This window comes from Paroedura picta, chromosome 1 (assembly GCF_049243985.1).
Source record: "Paroedura picta isolate Pp20150507F chromosome 1, Ppicta_v3.0, whole genome shotgun sequence".
Lineage (NCBI taxonomy): Eukaryota > Metazoa > Chordata > Lepidosauria > Squamata > Gekkonidae > Paroedura > Paroedura picta.
Genome location: NC_135369.1, coordinates 78,324,761 through 78,348,427, shown reverse-complemented (window position 1 = coordinate 78,348,427; position 23,667 = coordinate 78,324,761). Strand labels below are relative to the sequence as shown.

Genomic DNA, 23,667 nt, shown 5'->3' with positions numbered 1-23,667 from the left:
AACTACCCTAAATAATTGTGCCAGGTGAGAGCTTGCAGACATGATTTTGGTAGCGAAAAATCCATGTTTTGCCACCTTCACCACCGATTTATACCCCATTATAAGCGTGCGATAAGATGTTCTTGCCGCTTTGTCAAGAGTTTTCCGCCACACTTGCTCTAGCTGTCTCACTTCCCTCTTCTGCTCGCAAAGCTCTGAGGTATGCCACAGGGCCTGCTTTCGGTGAAGGCGGAAAGGGCATCAAGGAGTGATCTCATCAATAGTGGCCATCATTCGGGGCTGCCAGTCCTCCACTAAGGCCATCAACGAGTTGCTGGAGGACATTGGGTCCTGCAGAGCAGTGGTCCCCAACCCCCGGTCCGGGGACCGGTACTGGTCCGTGGATCAGTTGGTATCGGGCTGCGGCTCCTCCTCATCCTCCTCCCTGGCTGCTGTCTCTGGAGCTGCCCTGCCACTCTGCCACCGGCTCATCTTGGTGTTCTCTGGCGGCCGCCATGGCTGAGGCTCCTCCTCGGCATGGAACTGCGCAGCTGCTGTTAGCAGCGCCCCCCAGGGGGCAGCTGGAAGTCAGGGATGCCAGCGGGAAAGCAAGCGGAGCAGGGGCTCAGGCGGCGGTGGCGACGTCCCTTGGCAAAAGACTACCCCCCCGGGCCTCAGTAAAATTGTCAAATGTTGACCGGTCCCCGGTGATAAAAAATGTTCGGGACCACTGCCGCAGAGCATTCGGGAATCTTTTGGGGAGGGAATGGCATCCTCAGCCGGGCCTTCAGAGCATGGTGGTCTGGCCATGGGACAAGATTATTCACCACCAGATCCACTTCTACCCCTGCACCACATCAAGTCGAGGATATGGCCAGTCTGATAGGTGGGGCTGGCAACAAATTGTGAGTATTCTAGTATTACTATGGCCGACACTAGGTCTGGGCCCAAATTCGGGGGTGGCTCATCCGCATGGACATTGAAGTCACCCAGGATAATAAGCCTGGGAAACTGCAATGCTCAGGTGGCTGCTGCCTCCAGGAGGCCCAATAGGGCATCTAGTGGTGCAGTCGATGAATGGTACAGTAACCAGATAGCCAAGTTCTCAACGAGTCCTGCCCTAGGCTGACACATTCCATCCTTGGAATAGATGGCACTAGGAGAGCCCTGTAGAACTAAACCTCATGGACAAGGATGCCCCCCCCCCACACAACATGGAGCCAGGACTGATGAAGGACCCAAGTGAGGCTAGATCTTAGAGGCAAAATACTCTTAAACTCGTGACCTATCAAGAAACAGATCTGTAAAATGAACCATGAGGCTGCTTAATACAAAACTAAAAACATTCCTGTACAACAGAGTCTCGTTTATACAAGGGAAGGCACAGCTCTTCTGACCATATGTATTCAACAACTCTTTTCTGGAAATGTGCATATAGAGGAAGCGTGACTGAGGTCTGGATAGAATGTAGTTTACCATTAAGTAAACAAATCAGCATCCATTTATCTGAGAATACAAAGGCCTATTTTGATAGGTCTGATATTCAGCTAATTATTATAAATAGTGAGGGTTAAATTCAGGCCCTGGAAGGCAACAGGAAGGGGAGGCTGATCTTGGGAAGGAGGAGAGAGGAGTATATAAGAGGAAAGGGGCTGGCATGATCTGTGAGACAATCCACAGCAACAAGGCTGATTAAATCATCTGTCCACAACCATTCACCTGTAAGTGATAGGGCTATTCACTCTTCTCACCTTCAACTAAGGACAAATAAGCCAATGTCTTTATGTGGAATTGCAGCCCAGAGAAAGGAGGCACTGGAGGGTCCCCAGCTCCCCATTGTCCCAGTACACTGAGCATGTGCAAACTCTCATAAATCACATAAATGGTCTATTCCTTCCTGAAATTCAGCCCTGATTTCTGGGAAGTACTTCATTATACTTGTATACTATGGAGGAGGCTTTACATACTCTCACTAGTAGAGATGCCATTCCTACGTTTTACTGCCTAATTGAGTCAGAGATGTCCAGTAGTAGTTTCCACTGTTTACTTCTTCTAACTTACCTTGGGCTATATATACAATAGGAACACTCAAATCTGAAACAATGCTTTTTTGTTTTGGTTGCTAAATTTTGTTTTGATTTGATATTCAGTTTTTCAGGGAATATGCCACTGTCTTTAAAATATAGGCATTACTCAAAACAGATTTACAACCCAGTCCTCAATCTGTTTCCTTGGAAGCAAGGCCCACAATTCCACCAGCACTTAGTCAAAAGTATATGTATTGTGGCCCAGTTAACAGTTCTAACAAGCTTGGAAAGAATGGGAGGTACCCAAGAAGATGCCTGTGCTCTTGGCAAAGTTCCCACTCATTTCCACTAACACTTCTGCGGAACTAGGTCTAGACAGAATTATGGGTGAGAATAGTAAATTGGTTAGCGTTCATTTAGGTTGTGAGTGATTGCGGGCGGGGGGCAGATCTGCACAAAATAAACATGTTCTTTAAAACTGCCATATTGGAGGCATAACATGACCTCCACTTCTTGTGATCTATCAGAAATTTCCCCCTTCCACTGAGAAGTTTCAGATACCCCAAAGAACTGTGAAAAATTATTGTCTTTGGGCAAACTAGAAAATTGTGAAACTCTTCTTTACTCCAGACTCCCAAATGAGAATATTTTAGTGAAAAAAACTGCACCCGATTTGAATCCCTCTTTGTGCTACTTCTTTAATCCATTTAACTCCAAGGCATTGTGAAATGTGAATTTTGAAGTCTATCCTTTTCCCCAGCATCTCCAAAGGGTCAATAACCATCTCATCCTCCCCAAAGGCTCTATTGAAAAAAAAATAAGAATAAGGCATTACAACAACAAATCAAGGCTGCTTCCAACACATACATCAAAGTCAATCACAATTTAAATTCACTCCCAATTTCAGTAGCTATTGTGTTTGGAATTTTTGATGTGGAACATATCTTACGCTGCACTTGGGGCTGGAGGGTAATGGCAGTTGTAACGAACGTTACGTCAGTCCGTCCCACACCCTCCCCAACTGCAACAGAGAGGCAGCCAATGGAGGCAGATATGGCTTTGCTGCCACCGGTGGCAGTGGCACCCTTGAAAAAGGAGGCAGCTGAGTGAGCAGGGCTCACTGCCGGGCCTCGCCAGGCACCATCCTGCCCATTCCTCATCCACCTGCACTCCTGACAGGTGGTAGAGCGAGCAGGGATCAGCACCAGCTCTGGCCAGGTGCCACCTGTCTTCCAGGGCGGCAAGAGGAATGGCGACACTAAGCCCTGCTTGCCCTGCCACTGCCGCCGCCCATCTTCTGGCCAGCCATTCTCCTGGCCAGCTGCCATCCCACCTATCCCTCATCCATCTGCAATCCTGTTGGGTGGTGGCTGGGGTGCCACGAATGGGGCTTACCACTGGGCCTGGCAAGCTACCACCCCACCCATCCCTCAGGTGGCCCCTGGTGCAGTGGCTGCCAGAAATAGCCAAAGTCTCACAGATTATACATTCTACATAACCTCTCAAAATCTGATTCTTGCATATTTCTTATTCATCATTTTCATTTGGATTGCTACCTTTTAACATAGGGCAGAGCACCATTATTTTTCAAGATGCTGATGCAGTGACAAAGATACAGCCACTCTATCTTCAGCTGTACCTCATGTTGTGACTTCTGCATAGCAGGAAAGGAAAATGAGCAATGTGACGGACAAATCATCAGCTGCTAAACATTTTTGCAGTGTCTCAAGGCTATTAAAAACATGCACAATGTCCAACCTGGCAGCCTTTCCTGAGCTCAAGGCTGGCTCTTTGACAGTCATGGTAGCTGAGAGGCTCACCTGCCATTTGGAGAACATGGAATTATATTGATAAGTAAGATTGCTTCCTCCTTCCCTTCAGAATTAAGCAGTTCTATTTGTTCTTCGAGCTTCATGCAGTAAGCAAGTGACTGGAGCCAGATGTGAGCAGACCCTAAATGAATTATTTCCACAGGATCCCAGAATGGATCACTCTCATTGTCAACCTGCACATTTTCTCCATCTAAAAAACGCTGATAAAGTTCTTCCATCAAAAATTTCCTGTTGATGAACTTAGATTTAGACCAAACCCATACCTAGAAATAAGGTTGAGAAATTGTCAGAGCAAGTTTAAATGTTTTAAAAACTAAGTTGACTTCCAAAATTCTTAGCTGGGTGTTAACAATATGTCTTGTATAAATAATACTAAGGAAATAAGGCTAGTTGGTGGACTCAGAATTGATCTAAACACTGGGACAAATCTTCAGAACTGGGACAAATCCCAAGACAACAGAAGGGAAGACTAATATGGGTGGGGATCGGACAAGTTCCTTGCCATGAAAGGAAATGGTCTGTGAAGTTTGCACCATAATCCCCCTGAACACAAAATAATGCAGCCAACGGCTGGAATATTTTACCTGGTTAGTAATATTGTGTGTCACTTTAATGATGATCTCCTTTTGTAAGTCATAGCCCCTGGAGTCAGAAGATGCCAGGTTTTTCACCTTCAGCTCCAACTTTAGGTCCTGTTAAAGAAAAGTTCCTAGAAATACTTTTGCTGAAGCAGATTAGCACCGTTTAGAAAGCCAGACTGATCAGGAATAGTAACGCAGCAGATGTAATAGTGCATATTCATATTGTCCAGTATAAGAAAGGAATGGCATGAGCAGTAAGACAACAGCCACTGCCCCCCAGCCAATAACCTCTGTTCACTGATTATAAACTGCTGATTATAGTAGCTCAAATCTAGCATAAATGAAAACTTTAGAAATATGCTATGAGATACCATGTTCTTATTACACGCCATATATCTGGTAGATCAGTTTCACATGCAAGTAGACACAAAATCTGAAATTGTATATCAGATATTTAGATTGCCTGATTCTCCCTCTCCCTCCTCCTCCAAATAAGTACAATCCTGTAATATGGGACAGGACAACACCAAAGCACCACTTCAGATTGGATTGTGAAGCTAACATACATGCAGATTAGATTGAGATCAAAGAGGGCTGGGAGACACTCAGCTGAAATCTGAAGAACTAAAAAAAGTTAATCTGACACACGCATGTCTACACATTCTTTTACATGAATCCCTTTCTGTTGCAAGAGGCGTTCATGTTAAATTCTCAGCATGAGTTTCTTGAAAATTTCACCTTCAGCACTACAGGAAGTTTAGGATTTCCCCCCTGAAGTTTCCCATAGAGCTGTGAGCAGAGCCACTGGTTTGGATTTCAAAACTAATAATCTTGGCACTTCCACCTTACAGCGGTTACACATATACAAACTTACCTTCTTCAGTTCCACACTCATTTGGTTTGCTTCAGCAATCAAAGGCATTAATTTAATGTAGTCATGGAACACAGCAAGGACACTGGGATCTGGTTTGCCGTCCTTCTTGTTCCCAGCCCCTTCGAAAAAAGTGGTCTGTCATCAGTTTTGCATAAAGGGAGTTATTGTGGTTATGGGGGAAAGTGTCTTTGAAATGTCTCCATTGTTTTGCTAATTGTCCTTAGTCAGTGTGTTACTTCACAAATCCCAGGCTTTGCAAACATCTGCATATTCATTCCAGGGAGATACTGTGTTAGTATGTTGCAACCAAAAACGAGAGTCTTATGTATATTCCAGCCTCTGAATTGTAGGTCGTGACTTCTTCGGGTAGTAAAAAGTTCCAGCTCTTCATGAATAATCAAATGTTCTGCCCCAGACACAAAACCATTTGTGCAACACCAACTGTGTGGCAAGAGTTTTATAGCATAAAAAACTGACATCATTATGGCAAAGCTAAACACAGGGATCAAGTGAGAAGTCAAAACTGACATGTGAGTAGTGGGTTAGAACATGAAAAACGAGTAGGAGAGGAGGAAAAAGCTGAGTATATTTTTAGGGAAAAGTTTGGTGCAGCAAAGTTTGGCAAATACTGAGAGTGTTCATCATCTCAGCTTCTGTTTAGTGATTACTCACTCAATTATCTCCATGCCACCACCAAAGAACCCTGAAATTAAAATTCTCGAGAGTTTGTATTTATTCATAATTATATTTGTAGGCCATCTCCTATTGAACCAGCACTCTCAGGGTGGCTTACAACAATGTGGAACACAGCAGGACAGGAGGGAGTGATGAGTGCTGTAAAGAAGACTACTCAAACAACAGTTGCAGGTAATTGCAATGCTGTTTCATCATTGTGGCTTCTGTATAGTCTCACATTGGGAGATTAGCAAGCTCACCGAGTGAAGGAGGTGGGTGTGAAACCCTCAGAGACAACAAAGGACCACATTCCCAACAATTGTTTAGTGTCCTATACCAGTGGTTCTCAAACTAGTGGTCGTGACCCCATTTGGGGTTGCCTGGCCCCTTCTGCGGGGGTTGCCAGGTTGGTCGCTGCCATGGCCATGGCAGCGGCGGGTGGCAGCGATAGCAGGCGGTGGTACGAGGCGGCAGCAGCAGGTGGCAGTGATAGTAGGCAGCAATGGCAGGCAGTGGTGGCAGAGCCATGGCACTGGCCACCTTCATGCTGCCTCCAGATTGTTCTGCGCCTGCATGGATTAAATGCCCCAACCGCAAACACTCCCCTGTTTCCTTTCTCCAAGCATTAGCACTGGATCCACCCGGGATCACACATTATTATCATCCTCTCTATCAGGGGAAGGAGGAGAAAAGAATCTCCCAGCTGGAGATCTGTCAGCCTTGTGACTAGAGCAACAGGAGGCTTGATGGGCATGAAATGACATAACCTACCTGCTCCGAAAGGTGGCTTTTGAACTGGGCAGGAGGATCCAGGTGAGCTCAGCCCCCTCCCCCCACCTCTTTCCTCCCTCAGAGTTTCCTTTGGTGTCTTTTCCTTTCCGCTCCCTATCATGTGACTGAAGCACAGCCAGAGACCTGGCAAAGGCAGCCCGATCCAGTTGCTGCTTGAGCGCGTGGATGGCTAGAGGACCATTTGGCACCCCCCATCCCACCCAGTGATAGCAGGCAACTGGCGGCAGCAGGCGGGGGTGGCAGAGCCATGGCACTGGCTGCCTCTATGCTGCCTCCAGATTGATGTGCACCTGCGCGCATGCACCCCCCCATCGCCCCTGCAGTTGGGGTCGCGGCTTTAGAGCAGTTGAGAACTGCTGTCCTATACTGATCTTCACCCAGAACTGTTTTATAAAGAAGCAAGGAGCTCACTACAGTTGTCCCAGCCGAAATACACACAGAAATTGGGCAAAGAAAAACAACACTCTTTTGGAGACAGTTATAAGCAAAGTAATACTGAAAATGCTAGTGGGCGTCACCCCAAGGGTCAGACATGACTCGGTGCTTGCACAGGGGATACCTTTACCTTTACGTTTAATATTGAACAACCATGTACTCATGGCAGAGTGCGAAAGCACAGATGGGTTGTGTGAGGATGCTGGCCAATCCTTCTTGGAGCTTGATAGACCAATACAAAGTAATGTTGGGTCCCTAGCAGAACAAAACCCAAGAAAAGTCACATTCAAGGAATGTTGCTGCTGCTATTGTTGTTGTATCATAAACAATTATGCTGGGCATGAGCAGACATGATGGTAGTCATGTACCATCTTGTAGGCTTTCATCTGCATTCTATAAGTTGTTCTCGAGTTTTCTTCCAAACTCACTCTAGTCATCTCAGTTCCTGTTTCTTTTTTGCGAAGCTCCTCGGTGTACCATGGGGCTCACTTGACACAGGGGCGGAGAGGATGTTGGAGAGCTATATCAGTGGCGGCCAGCATTCTGTCATGCCAGCTGCTGACCAGACCGTTTACAGGAGTGCTGGGAGGCACTGGGTCCCACAGAGCAATCAAGAATCTAATTGGATCCATAAGTCTCTGTGGGCAAACCAAAATTCACTTGGGCACCCAACTGAAGAGTGAGTGGTAGTCTTAGCTGAGCCCAGGGCATAGTAGTCTGACCATGGCAAGGCATTTGCTGTGACCAGATCCATGTTCCAACCAGTGTCGAAAATGAGATCCAGGGTGCGACCTGCCTGATGGGTGGGGCTAAAAACAAATTGCAAGAGCCCTAGTTTCACCATGGCTGACACCAAGACCAACCCATTTCTGGGGGGGTGGTAGCTTGGCATGAAAGCAGAGAAAGGCTGGCCAGGATGCACTAAAAATGAACCTTCCACAGCTTGCCAAGCAATCTGCACAGCAAACAGCCAGAAACACCCTCCCCCATATAAACCAGATTACCTTGCCAAGGGAATAGAAGGGTGTTCCCCAATGATGGGTCCCTGCCTGGAAAGGAGCAAAACGGATAGGGTATGGAATGTGCAATCAAGGCCTAATAGCCAGGGCCTCCTATCAGAGTATCTGGGAGCTGCTCTCTGTTAGTCAGTGCAAATGTAATTACAGTGCATTCTATGACTATGTGGATTGTTTGCACTAGAATAAAAGACAAAAGTGCTTTAGTGCTCTAGATAAGTAGTGGTATAACAATTGAATTTTGCAGAAGACCAGGAATCACTAGGAAACAGATGCCCACAGCTGGATCGCCATTCTAAAGGGAAGGCGACAGCTGAGATGACACTAGCTTCAAGAGACGCAGAGTCAAAAGAGCATATGAAGAGTGGTGCTAGTCTAACTAGTCTAGCATCCTGTCTCACACAGTGGCCAACCAACTCCTCTTGAGGACCAACAAGAACACAAAGAGGCCAAGGCCCTTTTGGTAGCATTGGCTGGTTTGGCTCAGTGTTCAAAAATACAGGTACTGCCCTGTGTCTGATCACTCATTATCTACATTCATTTCCCTGCTGAGGAAATCTGCTAGCAAGTTGTACTGCCTCACTATGTGAATGGCAGAAAGAGAAACTTTGTGCCTGGTTGCCCATTTGCGATGCCTCTTGCACAGACTGAGAGATCCTGTGCCTCCCTGATTATTTAGATAAAATTTTGTTGTGGAGTTTTCCCTTGCCAGGAGCATACTCTTTCCATTGAGAAGAGCTGCAAAAGAAGTGAGAACATACCTAATCATGCTAAATTCTAACAGAATGACGTGTAATCTCACCCTGTGGCCAATGGCCTTTTGTTCCATAAGACATAGAGTGCACCCTCCGCCTGTATAAGGGTTGCCAGCTTGGAGTTGGGAAATACCTGGAGACTTTGGGGGTGGAGCCAGGAATGGGTGGGATTTGGGGTAGGGAAGGATGACAGTAGAGTAGAATGCTATGGAGCCCACCCTCTACAGCAGCCATTATCCCCAGGGGAACTGATCTCTGTTTTCTGGAAATGAGCTATAATTCCAGGGGATCCCCAGGTCTCACCTGGAGGCTGGCATCCCTAGTGAAAACCTGGATGTCATGACCCTGAGCACTTAGATGAACCCCTCTGAGTAGGTTCCCTATATCACTCCACCAAGCCAATGACTTGACTTGACTTCTTGAATTGTGGATCCTTTAGGACCTAGGTTGTTAAATACCTAAATAAATCAATGTTGCAAGGGACTCAGGTGCAACCTAGCAGAGGGCACAACAGCTGTCACATATGCCATTGAATCCCAATAATTTCTGGATCTGCTCAGCTGTCTGAAATCTGTTAAAAATAATATTCTTAATTAAGTTTTTTAAAAAGCTCTATGTTTAGCTTATAGTACCAACAACAACAAAATAAAAATTCAACAGCAGTAAGTTAAATATAGTAGTATAGCCAAGATGCGTTCCAGTACTGGGTCTATTGTACATTAATGCTTTTTATAGAGAACATACCACTTGTATTGACCTAGCGGTACTTTAAAAATGCAAATCATACGATAGTTTAATTGTGGGCTTTTGCCATTAAAAGGTGGCATGCAAGGTCGAGTATGGTGCCCTTCTCCAGGGCAAAACGTACACAAGCTGTGCTGGTCACTTTGGGCCATTTTATTCCTACACTCTCTGCATTTTTTAAAAGTTACCATTCCAACTGTTAAGAAAGGTAGTTGGAAAAACTTTTTCCTTGAAGAGATCTCATAGAACTCACAAAGAGGAGATAATCCTTTCCTCGTGGTGGCAAAGTGAGAGAAAAGTGCCCTCCCCTTCTCCGTCACATGGCCCTTTGAGCAGGAAAAGCTGGGCTTGAGACAGAGGGGAGGGGGGAGCAGTCCTAGATTCTGGACATTTCTAACCATTTTGAAGCTCATTCTATGCAGTAGGCCGGAGGCTGCACAGTCCCCACATGGAACTGCACAGAAGTCACAACTATGAACATCTTATATAAGTGATGTGCTGATTCCTCCTCCCTTTTATGAAAGGCTTAAACAAATAAGGCCTCCAAAGCCACAATACAAAGTGGCAGAAGAAAACTTGATCCTTCATCATATAATGTTGGGGTAAAACAGTTCCGCAGGGCCTGCAAAAGGGAGTTCCTCCACCAGGCATTTGGTTGAGGTCGACGGAAGCTAAGCAGCATCTACTGGGTCCCTGAACCCCCCCCTCCCTTGAACCCATATGACAGATCTGACCAACTATGGGCCTGTTATATTGTTACTATGTAAGAATGTTATTTTCTCTGTTTATTGTTAATATTATTATTGTTACCTTTCATTCATTATAATCACTGAGTTTGACGTATTATTCTGTTTACGTTCTAAGTGAACCGCCCTGAGCCATAGGGGAGGGCTGTATACAAATGAGATAAAATAAATAAGCAAATAAATAAATAAAATAATGCATTCCTAGGAATTTTTAAGAGAAACTTAACGTGGTATAGTGGACAGAACAAGATGCCTACTAGGGAGGCCCAGGTTCAAACGCTCACAACCATTAACCTCACTGTGAAAGTTCATCTGTCTCAGCCTAACTTCCTTCACCAAAGTACCCAGAAGAATAAAATGGGGAGGGGAAGAAACGATGCTCTGGAATCCTTGAAGAAAGGATGGAAGGAAAATATCAACAACACCACATAAGTAAACAGGTCTCCTGTTCCCTCACAGCTATCCCTTCTTAGCCTTGCTTGCTCCAGTCACACCCCTTCCTCTCTAAAGTGTCTCTTCATTGGCCAGCCCCAGACTGCAAGGTTGTTTTTTCTTGCTTCTGCCATCAAGCAAGGCTCAGTTTGGCATTGCCTGTCACATGCTTTTTCAGAATTCACACATTTTTAGCAATGTTACAGGCCAGAGGTAAGAGCAACATGGCAAAGAGCAATTGGGAAAGGAGACAAAGAGGTTTAGTGAGAGCAAGAAAGGGGGTACAGGAATAGTTACTTGTGGAGATATTTAACAATATAGAAACTTTAATTTGAAACTGAGCATGAGATGAAACCATTGTGATGATTAAAGGAAGAAGGGGGAATGACCAAGAGATGGGCAGAAGCAATCAGAATTTGACTAGAGTGGGGAGAGTGTGACTGGGAAAATCCAGAAGGTTAGCAGTATCTACAGAGTTGACATAGTGAATCTTAAAGACAAAGAGGGGAGGGGGATTAGGGGGGGAAGACCTTACCCAGGAATAAGATTCCAGCACTTCTGGGCCAAGGGAAGTATTGTGGCTGGGGGGGTTCAATAGAAGTAGGGCGGTGATGTATATAGGTCCACAAAGGCCTCAGCCATGGGGTCCCCATGGTCGGTGGCCTGGTTGATACAATCACAACCCTTCAAACCTCCATCCCATCCCTAGGTTTGCAAGAGAGAGGGCTAGGGAGGAGCCAGTGCTAATGCTATGCAATGCCAGGCTGGAGGTGGCAGCTGCCTGGGCATTGCAGTTCCCCAGACTCTTAATTCTGGGCGACTTCAATGTCCATGCGGATTCGCCATCTGCAGGACTTGTTGGTGTTGACTATGGCGACACTGGGGCTCTTGCAATTTGTTGCTAGCCCCATCCATTAGGCTGGCCATACCCTGGATCAAATCCTTGGTGTGGGAGTGGAGGTGGATCTGGTGGCTAATACCATCATCCCATGGTTGGACTACCATACCCTGAAGATTAGGCTTTGGATTCCACACACCCGTTTGGGTGATGGATGTATTTTAGTCTGCCCGTGGAGACTTATAGAATATGATAGATTCCTGAATGCTCTATGGGACCCGAGGCTTTCTGGCATCTCGTTTGAGGCCTTGGTAGAGGACTGGTAGCCCCATCTGTTGGCCGCTACTGATGAGATTGCTGCTGAGCGCCCTCTCTGCCCTTGCATCAAACAGGCTCCTTGGTTTTCCTTGGAGCGTTGAGAGAGAAAGAGGGAGGTGAGATGGCTAGAGTGAGTGTGGCGGAAGACTCGCGATGAGGCGGCAAGAACATCTCATCACACGCTTATGAGGGCATATGAGATGGCAGTGAAAGTGGAGAAGCGTGATTACTTCGCTGCAGAAATTGCATCCACTAGCTCTCGCCCTGCCCAGTTGTTTAGGGTAGTTTGGACTCTCACTGCTCTCGAAGAAGGGCGCCTAAATAGTAGTGAATTGGATTTAGGCTGTGAGGCTTTAGCAGGCTTTTTTGCAGATAAAGTCTTGTTGTTCTGTTGTGAACTTACTGCAACAGTTGATACAGAACATTAACTGGAAGCTCCGTGGCTATTGCGGGGGATTAGGTTGATGGCTTCAGGTGGCTCTCTTCATCCTAAGTGGACAAATTGCTTGGGTCAGTGAGGTTGACTACTTGCCCCTTTGATCCCTGTCTGTCTTGGCTACTCAGATTGAGCAACCGGAGGATAGGTGATCCTCTGAAGGAGATTATCAACCTCTCCCTTCAATCAGGAGAATTTCCTCAGAGGATCAAGGAGGTGGTGGTACATCCCCTCCTGAAGAAACCATCACTGGACCCATGGGACCCTGCCAGCTACCGCCCGGTATCGCATCTTGCATTCCTAGGTAAGGTGGTTAAAAGGCCGTGTTTTTGGATGAAATTTCTGACCTGGATACGTACCAGTCTGGCTTTTGTCCAGGTCATGGGATGGAGACCGTGCTGGTCGCTCTGACGAATGGTCTTCGGCACCAACTGGATTGAGGTGGATCATGTATTCTCGTGTTATTAGATCTGTCGGCCGCATTTGATGTGGTTGATCATGAGCTTTTGGTTCACTTTTGGCTTTTGATACAGGGATCAGGGGAACAGTCCTGAAGTAGCTGACCGCCTTTCTAAAGAATACATCTCAGAGGATAGCGATGGGGGAGGAGACGTCAGACCCCTTTGCACTCCCTTGTGGGGTGCCTCAGGGGGTGATACACTCCCCTAACTTGTTTAACATCTATATGCGCCCTCTGGCTCAGTTGGTCCATAGGTATGGGCTGGGATGTCACCAGTATGCAGATAACACCCAGCTCTATCTCCTGATGGCCAGCCAGATCTCTCCCCTGAAACATTTGCCAGTTGTTTGTAAGCAGAGGCTGGATGAATCAGGAAGAGTCGCTTGAAACTCAACTCCTTCAAAATGGAGGTCTTGTGGCTGGGAAGATGGGGGCAGGATCGGGAAGTGCATTTATCCTCCCTGGATGGGGTACAATTGACAGCTATACCATCGGCCAGGAATTTGGGGGTGATCTTTGATGCCTCACTCTCCATGGAGGCTCAGATCATGAAGGCAGCCTGGATGGCATTTTTCCACCTATGCCAGGCATACCTACTAGTGCCCTACCTGTCCCCTGAACACCTAGCCACGGAGATCCATGCAACAGTCACTTCCAGATTAGTCTTCTGTAACTCACTCTATGTGGGCCTACCCTTGTCCTTGACCCAGAAATTACAACTGGTGCAGAATGCATCTGCATGGTCCTCACTAAATCATCTTGGAGGACCCCAGCCATTGCTGAGGCAGCTGTACTGGCTGCCAGTTTGTTTCCAGATCAAGTTCAAGGTTCTAGTCTTGACCTTTAAGGCTATATGCAGCTTGGGTCCTACTTACCTAAGGGACCACTTACCTCCCTATGCCGTCTACAGAGCACTTCACTCTGTGGTTATGAATCTGCTGATGATCCTGGAGTCCTGGGAAGTGCACCTGGCCTCGACCAGGGCCAGAGCCTTTTTGATCCTGGCCCCAGCCTGGTGGAATGAGCTGCCAGATAAGCCGTGGGCCCTCTCAGAACTCTCTGGGTCCTGCAGGGCCTGCAAGACGGAGCTCTTCTGTTTGGTTGAGGCTGGGCACATGGAGTACCAGGGAGTGTGATCAGGTCCCCCTCCCCTGGTTCCAGGCTTAGATGTTAGATCAGCCTGGATCCACTAGTTGATTCACCCTGAATTATTCCATCTTTTTATTTCTAGCTTTGCATCACTGGCTTCCCAGCCCATACTGGTTCAGCTGCTTGTGAGGTCAGGATAAGTTTTTACATTAATCCGTCATCTTGTTTTTATGTCCTTGTTTTTATGTTTTTGTAATTGGGGATTTATTATTGTTGGGATTTTAATTGACTGTTTTATGAGTAGATGTTTTATTGCATGTTGTGAACCGCCATGAGATAGCAAGTCCAAGAGCGGTGGTATACATATATAATTATAAATAAATAAATAAAATAAACAAAGAAAAAAGCAGAAGTGGCAAAATATCTACCACATACGTTTCAGTAAGGCAAAGCTGAGTCCTGGAACCCTCTTTTCCTTGTTTGGTAACATGCAGTATAATTCAGCACAAATACAGAAGCACCATGCAGCTGATGTGAAGGGGGGCAAAACACTATTCTATCCTCACATGCTGTTGTCGCAGCACCAATGGTTTGTCACTTACCAAGTTTATCTACACTGAAGCCTTTTGCTGCTGCTAGTTCTGACTGAACAAAGTCGTAATCATATCTGCTGAGGTCCTCGCTGGTACGATCTACAGGTGGGCCAACGTACAGATAGGCATTATTTGACCCCAAAATAATACGGTCCTGAGGGATTAAAGTACAAAATACTTACTGAAAATTTTTCTACTGCACACTTGTTTGTGAAGCAGTCTATATTCACAGCCGGACTAGTATAGTCGAACTATAGGACAAGGGCCAAGAGGATAAACTATGCATAGGAAGTTCTGGTTCAAATCCTACTCCTGCTAATCCACTATTGGCAATATGAGACCTTTCCATTTGAAATAACATTTCCCCCAACCATGTGAATATCAAAGGCTCTGTTGTTCTTTCTATTTCCTGAGGAAGAAGATTGTAAAAAACACTTTGCTCTGAAGTTCTGGTGTGAGATGTCAACTCCCTTCACCTAGGGTATAAACTGCACAGAGCTTTTATTCCAATCCCAGGTCGATTCAGTCCCTGCCATCTCCACTGAATACGATTTCCATTTTGATTTTGTCCGATTTAAATTTTCCCTCTGCAACAAGCATGAGTGATCCTGAGTGACCCTACCTTATCCTGCAATATTTAGGAGTGGAAATAACCCTCAATATTTTCAGAATCAGTTTGAGAAAGCATGAGCTCGATGGTAGAGAAGCCCTGATTGGCCAAGGCTGCCCAAGTGACAAGCTTGCTTTAAAAGGGAAGCTCCTAATTTCTCAGCAGAACTTCTGTCGGCAGAGATTTGTATCTTGGATTTTTTTCTCCCTCCTCTGCTGTCTGCAATTCTCCCCCCCCCTTCAAGAAAACAAAGAAAGATGCTTTGGCTGTGTTTGCCTCCCCCCTCCCCTTCTGAGCCTCCCTAAGCACACGTAGAACACTTTTCTGTTTCAATGGGGGGGGGGGAGGAAGACCCAAGTTCAAATCGATCTGGATTGACAATGGAATAAACAAACAGGATTGACAATGGAATAAACAAATAAGCAGATTCAGTCTAGGTCTTGTCACAGCTGCAGTAGATTGTTTGGCCCGTCTAACTTTATGTTCGATATCTTCAATCAGCCCTTTGTTTGGTGGCCCAGAACTTTCCAGAATATAACTGGTCTCCTGCCCACTCTATTGGTTTGGATCTCTACTATGCAATGAAGCTTTATTAGTAAAAAATCTTTAAACTAAACCTTTTAGGATTTTGGGTCAGCCACCTCTAGGGTCACCTCTCTTAGACTTAGTCTGTTTTACTTATGAGTCATGATTATATTGTATTTTATACTTTCTGTGTAACTTTGGAGTTTGCTACCTTGCTACTATATAAAACAGTTTTTATAAAGAAATTTGAGTTTGCCATCTTTCTGCTCTCTACATCCTAAGGAACCCTAGGGGGATAAATTGAACTAGCCCTGGCTGAGTTGGGTTCTTATAATGGGGATAATGTATGGGCCTATTCTACAGGGGAAGACTGTAAGAATTACACACTGAGCTCTCTAAATGCTACATATAAGCTAAATATTTTCTCCAAAATACTATTGTGTGCCCCAAGTGACAACAGGAGAGGGCTGCATATCATTTAGATATGTACTTTTCAATACTATACTACTAACTGCTATTTATTAATATATTCGGCAACTAGTTTTTAGTAAAGCATTGTGGGGAGTTTGGTTGCTTTTCTCATTGAGAGTCGACAGATTACATAATTATAAAACAAGGCAAAAAGGACCAGAATAACACATACTGTAACAGCACAAAACAAAGTTTGAGTAGCACCTTAAAACCAACAATGTTTATTTCTGGGTATAAGCTTTCCTGTGCATTTCAGATACACTGAAATAGACTTCACCAACTGTTACATAAAGGTAGAGACTTCAATGGGAACTTCAAAGTAGCTGTTTTATTGCAAAGGAATTTCAGAAACAGACTAGAATGGGAGATTAATGAATTACAAATTATTACAATACTCAGGACAATGGACACCTCCCCCACCCCTGCCTTAACAGAGAAATTGGGTTTTTATTCTCACTACACACATTAAGTCACTCAGTTCTTGCATCTGTTTTATTACCTCTTTTATTATCTGTATGCTAATTTGCTATTATTCACAGGTCTTACCAAGTATTTTAATCCAATCATATCTATATTTATCGCTCATGCAATCTGACTCTAATTAGCCATTCATGGCAACTAACCCCTCCCCCACCTATATATTATGGTTGTGTCATGGCCCCGTCTCCAGAGGGTGCCTCTGCACCACTGCCTGAGCTCATTCTGCCAGCTCCCTCGGAGGAAGAAGTGGAGGAGCTGGAGCAAAGCAGCAGGGTGCTGCTTAGAGAGGCAAGTCCCGATAGGTCCCAGCCGGACAAGCACCATGCCCTCTGCACCAGCATTACCTTAGCCTGCAGCAACACCCCTGAACAGCCCAGACTCATCTCCAGAGCGCAGGAGGGAATGCAGGAGGACAATGTTGGCAACACGCAGGCAAAGTGCTCGGCTTAGACTACAGCAACAGGCTAGGTTGGGCTCAGGTGGGGCTCATTCATCGGAGGAAGGCTGAGTGCCAGGTGCACCCACTTGGTGTGACAGCTCAGCTTGTTCTTAAGCACAGCCGAAGTGCTTCCCAGTGTGGCTGCAACTTTGTGCACATGTCCACCTGTTGCCTTGACTGATTTCCTGCTCCCCGACGCTTCGGCGAAGCTCTGCTTGACTGATTCCCGGCTTGACCCTGCTCCACCCGACTAGATTACACTTTGATTGAATGCTCCACAGATTCCCGGCTTGACCTTGGTAAAGATAAACGACAACTCTTTCGGTTCTCCTTTGGACTTCATCCACTAGCAATTCCTAATAAGACCCGGACTGGACTTTTGACTACTCTCTGGTACGCGCTTTGAACTTGCTTGACTTTGTAACCGTGCTTGCCCTTGCACTAACTCTTTGTGTGCCAGGCTAGGGCAGCATAGGTTGGTGAAGTCTTTTTCAAAGTATCTAGAGAAGTGTGCCTGCACACAAAAGCTTATACCCAGAATTAAACTTGGTTGGTCTTGTAGGTGCCGCTGGACCTAAACTTTGTTCTGTTGCTTCAGACCAACATGGCTACCCACCTGAATCTGTAAACAGCACAATAAGGAAAGAAGAAATGAACTGACCAACCATTTCAGATGATTTCCTCTTACAGCTGCATGGGATCTGAAAGACCCAAAAATGTTCTTTCCCAGGTTTGCATTTAAAATGCTGCACTCTTGCATCACAGCAGCCTACACAATGTGCAGCTTTCCAATCAGACTAAAGCTCGCTTTGCATGTCCATCAGAGGCTTGGTCACACTACCTTGGTCAGCAAGAACAGGGGTTTTGTCAAGCTCCTGGCAGGGCCTAATAGATGACAGGAGAACTGTACTCGGCTTAGTGGCTCACATGCTTCATCTATACATTCTAAAGTCAGGAGTTTCTTTAATGATACAGATATCTCTACCCACAATTCCTGCGAGAGCATTAGAAGTTGAACATTTCAAAGTCCAATCTGTTTTTAACACTTTAAAGGTGGAACTGTACCAAAGGACAAAGGACAATGGAGCCTTCGGGGAGGGCGGTATATAAATCTAAATAAATAAATAAAAAGATATACCACTTGGCTTGGACATGGCTTAGATTTCTGTTAGCAGCATAAAACTGTAAACTATTGCTATACATTGAGATTTCTGCAGTAAATTATGAATAAAGAACTCACCAGATGCTGCAGTTTAGTTTTCACAACAATGGGCACACCATTAACTATGACTTTGCAATTAACTTGAGGAGTTATAGAAACTTTGCCACCAGTGTTTGTGATGGTTGCATGCTTCTGCAAAATACTGAAAGAGAGCAAAACAAGCAATTCAAAGCCATGACATTTTCATAAAAGTCATAATACAACTTCTTGCCTATAATTAAATTACTGGGTTTGATTCTAGTAAATAAAGGGAAAGGGGGGGGGATTACTGAGCATGGCATAAGGACCATAAGGAGAAGAAACTGACAGAGAGGGGTCAGAGCTCAGTGTGAAAAGATCTTCTGAAGCAAAAGGTTTAGCACTTAATTTCTGGCATCTCTAGTTGAAGAGTCCCTAGTCAGTCAGTCTGTCAAATTTATCATGTATAGCCAAAGGCCATTGCAAACATAAAGGTAAAGGTATCCCCTGTGCAAGCACTGAGTCATGTCTGAGCCTTGGGGTGATGCCCTCTAGCGTTTTCATGGCAGACTCAATACGGGGTGGTTTGCCAGTGCCTTCCCCAGTCATGACCTTTTACCCCCCAGCAAGCTGGGTACTCATTTTACCAACCTCGGAAGGATGGAAGGCTGAGTCAACCTTGAGCCGGCTGCTGGGATTGAACTCCCAACCTCATGGGCAAACAGCTTCAGACAGCATGTCGCTGCCTTACCACTCTGCGCCACAAGAGGCTCTTATTTCAAACATACAAACAAGCAATCAATCACCTCAACAATTAGAAGAAGAAGAAGAGTTGGTTCTTATATGCTGCTTTTCTCTACCTGAAGGATGCTCAAAGCGGCTTACAGTCGCCTTCCCATTCCTCTCCCCACAGCAGACACCCTGTGAGGTGGGTGAGGCTGAGAGAGCCCTGATATTACTGCTTGGACAGAACAGTTTTATCAGTGCTGTGGCGAGCCCAAGGTCACCCAGCTGGCTGCCTGTGGGGGAGCGCAGAATCGAACCCGGCATGCCAGATTAGAAGTTCACACTCCTAGCTACTACACCAAACTGGGTGTACACTAAAAGAGAGAGCTGCTCAGCTGAGTAGACCATACTGTGTTAGATGAACTAATAGTCTGGTGTCAATGCACATGAAAAGTGTGGTGTTAAGAGCAGTGGCTTCTAAACCAGCAAGCCAATTTGATTTCTCGCTCCTCCACATGCAGCCAGTTGGGTGACCTTGGGCCCATCACAGCCTCCAGATAGAGCTGTTCTGACCAAGCAGTCCTGTCAGGTCTCTCAGCCTCACCTACCTCACAGGGTGCCTGTTGTGGGGAGAGGAAGGGAAGGCAATTGTAAGTTGCTTTGAGCCTCCATGGGGAACTGAAAATCAAGGTATACAAACCAACTCTCCTTCTTCTATGATGGTGAACAGATGGAATTTAAAGTTTCTATATGTTCACCATGCAAAGTTTGTTGATGTCATGAAATAATTAAAAGTTAATTAAAAGCAACTAGTCTCATTTAATTATTTTGTTTTACAATGGGGAAAGTGTCTGCCATTAATTATTAACCTTGACATTTTTATTTGTGAAGTACAACTGAACTCAAAGAACGTACTCGCATTTTTAGCAAAAATTATCACACTGCATAATTTGGATGTTATGACAGTTTACTAATTTGCTAATTTACTTTTTCCTTATGCCTACACACTTATGGTCTTTGTTTCATTATCCGAGGAAGAGTGCATGCACTCAAAAGCTCACACCTTGAATGAATCTTTGTTGGTCTTAAAGTTGCTATGCAATATTTGCTATAATATTGCATTAAGACATTATGATAAACTGCAGTTTTTACACTGTAGTCCAAATGCTGGCTTGCCAACACATTTAGATTCTAAAGCATGGTTTGTATCTGGCTCATTAGCTTGGGCTAGATTGAGATTAATTATGATTTCTTAATATGTTTGAATCCAGAAATCTTTTTGATTGATAAGCAATGCCCTGCCAGCCACCAAACTCTGGCAGCATTTGGTTACAAGCTCTCTCGGGAGACTTTCCTACTCTGTGTGCCTCCAAGTTACCACACAGCCCATGCATGAGAACAAAGGTCACAAAAGTAGGCTTACCCCAAACCTCTGAGGGTTATTGCATTTGAGGATGACTGACCAATATCAGAAGAACCTGAAAGAAAAAGTTTCCATTTTACCCTTGACAGGCTGTAAAGATAGCTGCTAAGCACAGCTTCCAATGAGTGCTGCTATGTGCCTTCTAAAACTATCTATGCTGACCCCAATTTACTGCAGCCTGTCATCCAGGCAATCTGCGAGAGATAAGACAACAGAACCACCACATGGTTTGCAGTAAATATGTCCAGTTATTTAAGATCAAGCAAAACAAAATCTGAATAGTTGTTTCCAACACTTAAACTAGCAAGCAGCTAGTAATATCAGGGCTCTTTCAGCCTCACCTACTTTACAGGGTGTCTGTTGTGGGGAGAGGAAAGGGAAGGCGACCGTAAGCCGCTTTGAGACTCCTTCAGGTAGAGAAAAGCGGCATATAAGAACCACCTCTTCTTTACTTTACAGTAAAATGCGCACTTTGACATGAAGGTGCTTAAAGCCATCCTTGGATAGTTTTAAAAGACTACTTTCAGAAGAATGGATGGCTCCCCTTCAGATTCAGAGTGGAAGAGAACCATTTTAAAATAGAATGTACAAACTGGTTGATGTAATTTTTCATTCACTTCCCAGACTCCAGATCATCAACAGATTTGCCTGCAAAAATGTCCTTTGTTGTCTATGCATAAAAGACCACTTATTTCCTAAATCCTCAACCAAAACAAAATAATTCCTTCTAGGATATCTTTGCTATGATGGAAAACAAGCTTTCTCCCGCAAGGTCACTATAACATTCACATAAATGCACACCTGTTGCACCTTTGTTGTCTTTGCACCCACAGAAATGCTTTGAGTTGGATTCTACAAGGTGCTGATAGAAGAAAAATCGTCCACTGTAATTGCCCATGTTGTGTGGTCTCTCTCCCCACTATATTGCTTTTTTGGTGTCTAAAGGGAGCTGTGAGATAAGGGAAAGATTGAAAAGATCTACTTCCACAAGGGCTGTATACTGGTGGTGTCCAGCCCATAGATTGCAAATTTCTTACAATGGGGACTTGCCCTTTATATTACACTGAAAGTACCATGTGTGATTATTAATATGTACTATTTAATGCCTAGTGATGACTATTGTTGTGGAAACGTATCAACTGGCGTGCTTGATGTAATGGAAAACTGGAAGTGATGTCTGTCCTCCCCCCCCCCCCCCCGCCCCAGGGAGCGGGCCACTAGATAGTGGGGCTGAGCACTGCTTGCTGTGCTGCCTCCACCACCTATCCTCCGTGTCCAGTTCCGTCATGAGGAATGCAAGGCCAGCCTCGGGAGACAGGTGGCAGGGGCACAGGTAAGCTGGGCTCAGTGCCAGGCCTCAGCAGCTGCCACCCATCTTCTTTGGCCAGCCCCACCCTCAGGAGCATGGGGCCTGCAGTGGGAGATGGGCAGCAAAGGCAGCACAGTGAGAGGAGCTCAGTGCCAGACCTTGCCAGCCTCCACCATGCCCATTCCTCCTGCAACTGTGTAAGACAGGCGGTGGCGGCTGGCAAGGCCCGGCACTGAGTTCTGCTCAGTGTGGCACCACTGCTGGTCCCACCCTCAGAGAGTCAGGCTCAGCTCTGGGTCTTGCCAGATGCCGCCACCTATCTTCCACAGCTGGCCCCGCTCTCAGGTGAGCGGGGCCAGCAGCAAGTGATGGGCAGCAGCAGGGGCAGCGCAGTGATCAGGGCTCAGCACCAGGCCTTGCCAGCCACAATTATGTCCTTTCCGAGCTTTCTACCAGCTTCTCAATGGTCAGACTGCCAGAAGAAGCGATGCCGGAGCTGTGGCAGCAGGGCAAAGACGCCTCCTCATTCCTGAAGTCCTGCTTCTCCCTGAAGTCTTACTGATTAGAAGTGGGAGGGGGGTTGAAAGGACAGCAGCTGTAGATCTCACAGCAGGGAGAGAAAGTGAGAGGGGGAAGCTACCTGTGAAGGGATGCTTTGGGGGAAAAGGGGGGGGATGAGAAGAGGGGGAAGATTATCTGAGAATGGGTGGGGGGGAGAAAGGGGTGAGAGATGATTGCCAGAGAAGGTTCAGTGGGAGACAGAGGAATGGTGGGAGAGAGAGCAGTTCGCCCGTTGCCATGGTGCCCATTATGTGGAATGTGTTTCCACATAATGGGCAAAAATCCGTTCCCGCATGGTTTTTTAAATGTACTATCATATAATCAACTGCTGTGCCTAAAAGAGCAATATATATGCAGCCCTTAAACAAAACATACCATCTTGAATGACATATTTCAGCACGCCTGAAAGTTGAGGGTCTTCATTGATGTTCACAAGATAAGGAAATGTTTCCACCATCCTTCCCTCCTGTGGAAGAATTCATTAAAACTCTTTTGGTACACTGCCAAGTCAAAAATATAGCCACAATATGAAACTATTTTTGCCCAAAGATTCAGGAAAAGAGGTTTCATCTGTTGTCAGAATTTGAAAATTGGTAGGTATTTTCACTAAAGGTTTGGCAGATTTTAAAATCAGAGGATAGATTTGGGACCAAGCTATTTTTGTAGCTAGATTTTCCTGTGCAGAACATTCTGAAAGTGTGCAGAATGGGTCCTAGTCTTATGAATATTTTTCTTAGCCTGCCACTAATTCAAAATGGGGAGGCTCTTTAAAACTCTCATCCTCCTTAACCTTAAGAGTCTTTTTTTTTCTTTTGAGACAATAAGTGTTGGGAAAACAACTAAAGAGTTGATGAGGGCATGGTAAATCCACTCTGATTGTGAATGAATGAATCTTGGGCAAACATCCAGTCCAAGATTTTATATTGCTAAAATAAACATGCTCTCATGCATTTCAGTAGGAGAGGAAGTTCTATACACAGAGCTGCTCTATTAATTTAACAATGAAAAATTAAGTAGCTCCAGGAATACATTATTTCAATCTAGGAAAGGCATGATTGTCATTGAATATCATCTCAAGAACATGAGAATTGCCTTGCAGGGCCACACTGAATGTCCTGCAGATTGCTGCCTCAATGAAGAAGAAGAAGAAGAAGAAGAGTTGGTTCTTATATGCCGCTTTTCCCTACCCGAAGGAGGCTCAAAGCGGCTTACAGTCGCCTTCCCATTCCTCTCCCCACAACAGACACCCTGTGGGGTGGGTGAGGCTGAGAGAGCGCTGATATCACTGCCCGGTCAGAACAATTTTTATCAGCGCCGTGGC

The 23,667-nt window shown here is 45.4% G+C and overlaps 1 protein-coding gene across 1 annotated transcript in view; it reads right to left on the bottom strand.

Moving 5' to 3' along the window:
* Window positions 1-23,667, bottom strand: part of LOC143840806 (kinesin-like protein KIF28) — a 65,403-nt gene that overhangs the window by 9,313 nt on the left and 32,423 nt on the right. Inside the window, exons 11-18 of the mRNA XM_077344288.1 lie at window positions 22,722-22,812; window positions 20,477-20,531; window positions 18,388-18,511; window positions 14,632-14,776; window positions 5,294-5,412; window positions 4,423-4,530; window positions 3,827-4,101; window positions 2,675-2,809 (exon numbers count right to left, since the gene is read on the bottom strand). Coding sequence (XP_077200403.1) covers window positions 2,675-2,809; window positions 3,827-4,101; window positions 4,423-4,530; window positions 5,294-5,412; window positions 14,632-14,776; window positions 18,388-18,511; window positions 20,477-20,531; window positions 22,722-22,812 — 1,052 coding nt within the window. The remainder of the gene's footprint in view (window positions 1-2,674; window positions 2,810-3,826; window positions 4,102-4,422; window positions 4,531-5,293; window positions 5,413-14,631; window positions 14,777-18,387; window positions 18,512-20,476; window positions 20,532-22,721; window positions 22,813-23,667) is intronic.